General features: G+C 37.0%; 1 protein-coding gene across 1 annotated transcript; it reads left to right on the top strand.

Moving 5' to 3' along the window:
* Positions 1 to 95: 95 nt before the first annotated feature.
* On the top strand, positions 96 to 7,827 carry LOC139449416 (dolichol-phosphate mannosyltransferase subunit 1-like). Its single transcript, XM_071230795.1, has 9 exons — positions 96 to 197; positions 878 to 977; positions 1,373 to 1,406; positions 2,551 to 2,627; positions 3,082 to 3,107; positions 3,432 to 3,527; positions 5,085 to 5,153; positions 6,675 to 6,789; positions 7,692 to 7,827. The coding sequence occupies exons 1-9, from the start codon at positions 97 to 99 to the stop codon at positions 7,794 to 7,796; spliced, it is 723 nt and encodes a 240-aa protein (XP_071086896.1). The 5' UTR covers position 96; the 3' UTR covers positions 7,797 to 7,827.
* The last annotated feature ends 2,371 nt before the right edge of the window (positions 7,828 to 10,198 follow it).

The raw sequence follows: 10,198 nt of genomic DNA on the forward strand, positions 1-10,198 counted from the left end.
ATGCTTTGTGTCTAAAAGGTATTTAGGTTGAAATTAATGCAATATGAAAAGCTATGAAAATGAAGAGTCCCTTATGTTGACCTTGAACCCACAAACATGGCGTCGAAGAATAAATACACGGTATTGCTGCCAACATACAACGAGCGAGAAAATCTCCCATTGATAGTTTGGTTGTTGGTTAAATGTTTTTCTGAAAGGTATGACTCCCTTTTGTCAAAACAAGTGTCAAACATGACAAGATTGTACATACTATTCATAAAAATAGGAAGAACACTTCACGACTAAGTCCTGTCAAATGTGGCATGATTTCATCAGAAAAGTTCTACGGTTCGCAATGGTAGTTTTCAGATGCCAACAGAAATATAAATTGATATGAAGTGTGAGGTAGTTGTCGAACATCTCGAATGTCATGTTTGAAAGTATATATTGTCAGATGTCGTGTTAAAAGATGGACTAAGATTGTGATAGTTCAAACATGGATACGTGGAATTCACTCATATCGATTATCATTGGGTCTGCATGATCTGTCCCACATTAAGCTGACACGCTGTGATATAACTGAAATACTGTTCAAAGCGGCGTTAAACCCAACTCACTTAGTCACTACAACAATATCAACCTAATCGTGCTGACAACATGAACATAATCGTGATAAAGGTGAAATGGGTATATTGAAAACACATATTCCATCACTGATCCATAAAGATTTCTGTGATATTAACAGAAACATTTTGAAAATATTTATATGATTATGAATTATGAGAAAAATTGGCATCACTTCCAATTGAAAATCTGAAAGAACATGACCTGCTTTTCTGAAATATTCGACATGCTTGGCTGTACACATGATATATATTACTAACTGTTTGCTCCACAGTGGCCATGACTATGAGGTGATTATCATTGATGATGGCAGCCCTGATGGAACACTGGATGTTGCAAAGGATTTACAGAGAATATATGGGAAAGAAAGAATTGTAAGTTTTACTGTTTCTTCTACTGCAGCTGCTGGTCATGGCACAATTGTACAGCTGATTTGTGCAGTGCAATAAACAAATGCAATTTTGTTATATTGGCTTGTTTGTGTGATGAGTATGATTAACCTTCTTTCAATCAAAACTTGGAAAACCATGAAGAATTCTGTTTCAGTGTGGTGATGCAGGCTCTGCTAAGTTTAAAGCAGTTCAACCTTAGCATTTGTGTCAAATTCTGTCACTGTCTTTACTTTTACAAATGTGGGATTTCCTTTAAAAAAATAACCACATTTGTTTGTTTTATAATCTTAAACTTCTTTAATTCCTGAAATTATCAGTTATGTACTACATGATTAATACAAGATGTTTCCAACTTTTACAACCTTTTATTTCTTCAGGTCCTCCGGCCGAGGGAAAAGAAACTTGGACTTGGTAGGTCTATATCAGTCAACTTTTCCAGTATCAAGACATTTGTCTACTTTACATTGGGGTGTATCTAGCAGCAGTATTATCAATAGTCCTCTGAAAATTCCAGTCCCAAATTAAAGTTGCCTCTCATATTGAAATTCTTGTTATTGCATGAATGAATGTTTGATCCAGTGTCCTCCATAAAAGTAGGAAGGTTATTTGTCAAAATCCTTTACATGTTTTTGTTTATAAACTCCATACCACTTTGAATTTAGTGATACATCACATGATGTTTTTAGGCGACACATTTTCAATTTTTTGTTTACGATTAGAAGATTTATCAGAATGACAGGAGCCCCAAAACACGATCACAGAGTCTAATACAAAGTATTCAAGTTTTTGTTTTTTTTCAACATTGGTGGAATAGAAAAATAAAAAAAGACGACTAAAAACAATTTTTGAATTATAATTGATAAAATGCATTGGTATGGTCTTTGTCTGCAGCAAAATCTTTTTGAAGAGAACAAAGCATTCTCTAACACATATATTCTTACTGTTAAAATAGTAAATAGCCTTCACTTCAATCCATAATTTCTCACTTAACCTACATGCTAGTGTAAAAACTATTAGATTGATAAGGAAACTGGAATTTTGTGATCTTGATTCCAACAATAGAGTCCTCAAGGTTTTTTTCATATATTCCCCATCCCAATTTAAACATGGCAAGCTTACTGTATACCATTGTATGTATCATTGCACAGTGTGATAAACAGTAACAGTCGGCAACCTAAGTCACTAGTCTGACACCCAAGTCTAGTGGAATGTGTTTCCGTCTAGTAATCTCAGCTAAGAATAGGCAATATATGAACACTAAAGTGCATTCAAAATTATCCAAAAACCCTTGACGCAGACTTTAATATGTATGTTTCAAATTTGTGTCCTCATCAACAGGTTGTGATAATTTTGCCTGTCAATCTTTGTGGTATGACCATGAAACTGAAACTGAAATTGACAAAAATGTATTCATATTTTCAACAGAACTTCCTCATTAATTGTGAGAAAACTGAAATATGTTATTGTAATGTCTTTTTTACCAAGCCCTCAACTTTGTATTTGGACAGGATTTGAGAAACATAATTATTGTAACCAATGGGTATTATATTTTCAGGAACAGCCTACATCCATGGCATCAAACATGCTACAGGAAACTTTATCTTTATAATGGATGCTGATCTCTCACATCACGTGAGTGCATGTTGTTGTCAGCCTGTGTTCGGGCGGTATACGGCACATAGTGCACAAATTATTATAGCAGTCGTCAGTGCACATTGCATGTATATTCATGTGTTTTGCAAACTTAGTAAAAGTCTTTTAGGAATAAGTATCCATGTTTGAGCTTAATTTAATTTCACAACACACTTATCAGTTTACTGTCCTCTTAGTAGGGAATGCAGGAACATGTATAATGTTGCAATCATCATTGCATCTCAGTGAATTTGGATTGGGGTCACAAATTTATTAAATGAAATAAGTTTCTACATTTTACATGTATTGTTTGAAAATGCCAAAAATAAACATTATGATTAAATTAGCTGTAAAAGTCCACACAATGTGATCTTTCAAAATGCAAACCTGTTTGTATTTTTTCTGTTTACTTTCATGTTTCTAAAGAAAAAATCACTATGTCTTCTACTTTCAGCCCAAATTCATTCCACAGTTCATTGAGTAAGTATACACATCAGAACAGGATCACATTCCTATTCAGTTTATACCCACAATAATCTGCATACATATACAACTGGTAATGAAACAATAACAATTTCAAAAGGAGACTCCCCGATAGTGATCTGTGAATAGTCAAGGGGAGGTAATTAAGAGAATTGCTTTCATTATTATCTCCCCTGGATTATACATTGTGGAGCAATCACAGCAATATGCTTAAGATACCAATTTTGCCCTATACCATGATTACATCCTTTACTGGTCAGTTAACAGCTGATACAGTTCCTATTTTGCTAAATAGTTTTTTAGGAATATTTTCCCTTATAGGAAGCAAAAGACACAAGATTATGACATTGTGCTTGGAACCCGCTATGCAGGTGATGGTGGTGTGTTTGGCTGGGATTTGAAGCGAAAGTGCATTAGGTAAGTCACTGTGTAAGCAATAGCAGAATTACATCCCTTCATATGTGTAGCAGCCACACGTCTGAGCTGTCAGATGTAGACTGAGGCAGTGGGTTAGTCCAGGGGTTAAAGCACTTTTTGGTCACACCAAGTGCCTGGGTTCAATTCTTAACATAGGTGTAATATGTGAAGCCTTTTTCTGGTTTTCCCTGCCGTGATATTGGTGAAATATTGCCAAAAACCGGCAGAAAACCCAATTCACTCACTCATGGACTTAGTGCCTGAAACCATGGTAACATCACTTACACTTTCTTGGCCAAACCAATTTGATGATTTGGTGATGCAGGTTTTAGGTGTTACCGTGCAGAAATTCTCTGCTTTTATGTGGGTTGTCTATGAAGGAGGTTGTACCTGCAACCAAGGTTATTTTGTTGTCATTTCGTTGTGTCTTTTTGTGTCTAACCATAATAAATATACTGCAAGCTCCTCTCAGAATTATTTACAACTTTGTTCCAAGTGTACATGATTGATGTGAATGTTTCAGTCAGGATGTCACGACCTAAGATGTTAATGTTTTAGTCAAGACATAACTGACCTAAGATGTGATTGTTTCAGTCAAGACATAACTGACCTAAGATGTTAATGTTTCAGTCAAGACATAACTGACCTAAGATGTTAATGTTTTAGTCAAGACATAACTGACCTAAGATGTTAATGTTTTAGTCAAGACATAACTGACCTAAGATGTTAATGTTTTAGTCAAGACATAACTGACCTAAGATGTTAATGTTTTAGTCAAGACATAACAGACCTAAGATGTTAATGTTTTAGTCAAGACATAACTGACCTAAGATGTGATTGTTTCAGTCAAGACATAACTGACCTAAGATGTTAATGTTTTAGTCAAGACATAATGACCTAAGATGTTAATGTTTTAGTCAAGACATAACAGACCTAAGATGTTAATGTTTTAGTCAAGACATAACTGACCTAAGATGTTAATGTTTTAGTCAAGACATAACTGACCTAAGATGTTAATGTTTTAGTCAAGACATAACTGACCTAAGATGTTAATGTTTTAGTCAAGACATAACAGACCTAAGATGTTAATGTTTTAGTCAAGACATAACTGACCTAAGATGTGATTGTTTCAGTCAAGACATAACTGACCTAAGATGTTAATGTTTTAGTCAAGACATAATGACCTAAGATGTTAATGTTTTAGTCAAGACATAACAGACCTAAGATGTTAATGTTTTAGTCAAGACATAACTGACCTAAGATGTTAATGTTTCAGTCAAGACATAATGACCTAAGATGTTAATGTTTTAGTCAAGACATAACTGACCTAAGATGTTAATGTTTTAGTCAAGACATAACTGACCTAAGATGTTAATGTTTCAGTCAAGACATAATGACCTAAGATGTTAATGTTTCAGTCAAGATATAACTGACCTAAGATGTTAATGTTTCAATCAAGACAAAACAGACCTAAGATGTTAAAGGTTCAGTCAAGACAGAAAGATAATGTGAATATTTCCGTTGTGACTTTGCTGACCGATGATGTTGATGTTTCAGTCGCGCTGCTAACTACATCACACAGGTGCTGCTGCGCCCTGGAGCTTCGGATGTAACTGGCAGCTTCAGGTGTGTTCCATGCTTAGCTTGCAGAATGTATGGTGAATTTTTTGTGATGATAACCATATGATATGATGAGTACTTAATCCGTTCGTAATAGACTATGAAATCTGAAACACGATTATGCTATTACTTTGTTATGAACAATATCAAAACTTTGTGGAACTGTTTCATAATTCACCATCATTGTCAGGTCTGTCCCTTGCTCATCCCACATCCAAATGACACTCCTGATGTTCCCTGTTGTGGTATTCATGAATTTACCGGACACAAAATCCTGCATCCTAAACACAAAAATTGAAAACAGATGCATAAAATAATACAGTTTATCTACTGAAATGCATACAATATATGTGAATGTTTGAAAATAAATGCTGCTATTTCATAATTTGGTATCACTTAAGATTCATTTCTGTATACTTTGAATACTTCATGATCATCCACTATCATTTATGGATGCATTTTGTTTGGGGAACTTCATATCTATTTTTCTCTAACAGCCTCTGAGCTGACCTTACAGTTGTGGTAGAGTACTGTATTCAGGTTTTGACATTGCTAGCACCCCTACAATTATAGGCACTGAGTCCCTGGGATTCCACAAAAAGCTAAGCCCTGTAACTCCCTTGGTATTGCTCAAATGTTGCTAAAAGATGAGTGAAAACCAAGCTCACTCTCTACAAACTTGGAAATGTGAATCAAAGACTTCTTGAGATTCCTGTGTAGAATGGATTTACTGAAACATATATGTGTATGTATGAATAGAGGTGTAATGATTGGTAACTGAAATGCATCAGTAGTTAATCTATGTAACAGTGGAACTACATCAGTCCTCTCGTCTGAGACATAAAATTCAGGACTTGTGTGTCATTGTCTTATATAACTTCCTACCCTGACACAATGATCACATTGATGAGAATTTAAAAATCCCAGTAGTCAACGTTCATATTTCCCTACAATGGATCATGCTCTATAGTATCAATGGACAACGACCATAAAGTACTGATAACAAATGATTTTATTATTCTTTCTCTCAGTTTTATTTTCCTATTTTAGAAACATGTAGATGTTCATTCTGACACTGAACATAATATTTATGAATAAAGAGATCATATTTAATAATCGACAGAGCTATCTCTACTACCAAACCATGAACCTGGTGAGCCTTGCATGTAATGATTTAATGTGAAGAAATCAACATTGTTTGAAGCAAAATGCTTTCAGCATACTGTCTTCATGCTGTGGCAGCAGTGATCCAGCTATCGACATGGTGACTTGAGCTATAGTGAAACCTCGTTAATCCAGACCCTGTTAGTCTTAAAATCTCGCGTTGCAGGCAATAATTATTTGAAACATCTTTCCATTATCTAAAATATATTACAAGCTACCCTTGATTTATTTATCCAGAAATTTGATAATCCCAACCTTTTCCCTGAGAATGGTACTGTCTGGATAAACAGGGTAATCAGTCAGTGGTTATTATGCCCCCGTGGTTGTCCCTGTGTGTGAACATGCGATGTGTTCCGGTTGCAGGCTGTACAAGAAGGACGTGCTGGAACGCCTCATCCACTCATGTCTGTCCAAGGGCTATATGTTCCAGGTGGAGATGATCATCCGAGCCCGACAGTTTGGATACACAATAGGAGAGGTAGGGGAGACAACTCTGTGATGGGGAGATAACTCTCACTTAACCTTGCCTTCTATAGTAGTCTTTGGGAGGCAAAGGTGGCATATTTGTCTGAGGCTCTGAAATTCGAATTGGTGGGCCAGAAATCTATGATGGTATGTTCGTGTCCCATATTCCCCAGGCAGGAGTGTCCACTAACCTTTTTATCAAAGTCTTGTTTAAACCTTTGCCACATCAAGCCCACTTTCCTGTGCCAAATATGATTGGACTATCGCACATATTGATAGTCCAATCAGAGAACATTTCACAAGATCAACATCCTCAACTGTTACACCTTTGTATGAAATTGATTTACCGCTGCCTGTCTTTGTTGACAGGAATATGTCTTTTTCTTTTTCATCTTTTAAACCCCCCAATGAATCCCATTGCTTTTATGTCAGAGATAAGATTGTGAATGTTTTCGTTATCTGATCGACTAGGTTGTTGCCTGTGGTAATCGCCATCTTTGTAAAGCTTTACAAGTTAAGAACAGCGATCTGATTGTATATAGCATTTTCATTACAAGGGGCACAACTCGTGATCTATGTGAGGTGGCGCCAGGGCCAAGCCAAGAAAAGAGGCCTTGATGTGGCAAGGTTATAAACTAGGCTTTGATATATGCTAGTAGACACGCTTGCCTCAGGAAGATGCCCATCGTCCTGATTATATGTTTCTAGGTTAGTCAGCATCATGCCCTTGTTGGTGATATCACCACAGTGGTAAATGTCTGAGACCTGCATTACTTTGGGCTTGCCTCCCACATCAAGCTGACACACTGTGATATAACTGGTATACTGTTCAAAGTTGTGTTAAGTTAAACCTCACTTCTTCACTCACTCACTGAGGTATTACTGATGACAACACTGTTGTATTCATTTCTACAGGTTCCCATCTCATTTGTTGATCGAGTGTATGGAGAATCGAAACTTGGAGGGAGCGAGATTGTTGACTGGATCAAAGGCACTCTCTACCTTTTCGCAACAACATGAAAATGATGTGGTCCTTGTTAATAAATCTATACTATGCTGTTATTTTGCGTTTTGTTTGTATTTCAACATGACAGCAAGGAACAAGTGTCTCTTTTGACAAGAGGGGTGGTCGGGGAAAGAAAGAAAGACTGCCAAATTTCACAGGAAAATCATTGAATGTGTTTATAAGGCATCTAGCAATTTCCATGTGCCTTTGTTGTCAGGGGAACAAATTGTCTTTGGCCAGCATTTTTTATAAAATCCCTGGTTGGGGGCCTATTCTAATCCTCATTGCGGCATGAAGTAGGTATTTCAAGGGTGTAAACATACGCTTTTCCATCTGAGTTTGTGTTTGATGATCTTTGATTAAAGAATATTGTGGAAATTAGTTGGGATATTTCGCATACTGGTGCCTTTTAATACCATCACCAATTCCGAGTCAGGTAACTGGAATATGTGTTGCCCGGTACATAAACTTTGACATAATGAATATTCAAACGAGATATTGAAATCTCCATGAAATTCATGATTCTGAGCTGAATCGCCCATCCTTATTTATCGGCTTTTAGGGACATACAGTGGATGCTGGAAGGTTGTGGTACCTTGGAATTTTAAAAAAAAATAATTCACATTTGACAGATGAAATTGCTGGGAAATAGTTTGGTCAACCTAACTAAATTCAATAACATGAAAAGAATGATTTTATAAAGCAGACGTTCGAGGAATAGTTTATTTATTACTAATATCATCCTTATAGATCTCCAAATCCGATTCACATCCAGATACTTAACGTATGTTTTGTGTATGTTGACAGTCATGGGTGTATATGTGACATACAGGCATTTGGGAGAAAACGTCGTTTCTCTACAGTAGCGACCATGAACACATTACTTTGAGGAGTGAGTGCATGTTGTTAACACAATCCGCAATAATCCAGCTATATCACGATGCTGTAAAGTCGTCGAGCCTCGACAAACCAGGTACATAAAACAGCAGCTATGATCCACGCAGTCTGGGTATGACTCGCACTCTACTAACTCACAGCACCTGAAAAAAAACGACAAAAATAAGTTTCTGGCCGGTTCTACTTTGGAATCTCAGCGGAAGTGAGCAAATGTTGAGATTTTCTATATTGCATATGTACAGGCCCAGGTCAGAAACACGGGGCTGGGGAAACGATCTCGCTCCAGGTGGACTTGAAACGATTCCTATCGACCGATGGGTGAAATCGCTCGATTTCGTCCAACCACGCTACACCTATGCAGGAAACCGTCGAACAGAATCACAAGGAGACAAGTGCTGTCTGTCTGTTGTTTAGCGCCAGAATAAGCAATATTCCAGCCATATAACGTTGCTCTGTAAATAATCAAGTCTGGTTATCAATCCAATGAATTAATGAGCATTGATCCGTCCACTTGAGGTGGAATGTATTGCTATCAACCAAGTCACCGAGTCTGACCACCAACGCAAACACCTCTCGCAACTAGCACATATATGATGCTAGGGAACACTTCTAACCCTGACTTCCCACGAAGCTGTTGTGTATTTCATGGCCCCGTCTGTGGAAGACAATAGCAAATATTTTAGGAGTTGAAGGGTGCCGGTATTCATAGTGTCTGGGCTTCTATGTCAGACATCACAAACACGTCACCTGTTGTGGGTTATCGTTGTTATAACGCATGTAATATCGCCTGTGATACCCGTATCAAATACATCAGCATCAGCGATGTCAAGTTGTTGTTTGTTCCATCAACACGAGTGTATACTTTTTTTTGCACGCCTGTCTCTTTTACATTTCAGATCTTATACTTAAAGATGTTCATGACATATATATATGAACACACTAAAAATATTGAGGTGCATTAGAAGAACTTGTCATTATTAAAGCGCTTAAAATGAGGCAGTTTGGGTCGACAACACAAAATTATAGCAATTAATTTCACTCAGTTACTTTAGCGTAACCTCTTTTAATCATACATACATACTTCCGGGGTCGTGAGAAATATACTGAACCTCACCATGTGTACTCACGAATACACGTCCTTAATGCCTGCATGTCTGTTGATAGACACCCGGGTAGTGTCCTTGAAAGTTATACTTGGAGTAAGTGAGTAATGGTTTACACCGTTTTGAACAGGAGATTCTGTTAAGCGTTCAGCTATTTTGGGAGGAAAGCCCGATCGAGGTAATACATGTCTTTTCCTCTTTGGTGAAACTCTAGAATATGAGTATGGTACTGACAAACCAATTAACATAGTGAGAGTGAATCTGGAATTCGAACCCATGATTTTTGCAGACAATATACGTATTATCATGTTTTCAAGCATCGGACATGATGTGTTTTTGTGCTCAAGGCCATCTCGAAACACATCACCAAAATGCTAAACGTCAGATTCCATTCCCACGTTAAACTAAAACGCAGG

Source organism: Haliotis cracherodii, unplaced genomic scaffold (assembly GCF_022045235.1).
Source record: "Haliotis cracherodii isolate W230 unplaced genomic scaffold, xgHalCrac1.p SCAF_10, whole genome shotgun sequence".
Lineage (NCBI taxonomy): Eukaryota > Metazoa > Mollusca > Gastropoda > Lepetellida > Haliotidae > Haliotis > Haliotis cracherodii.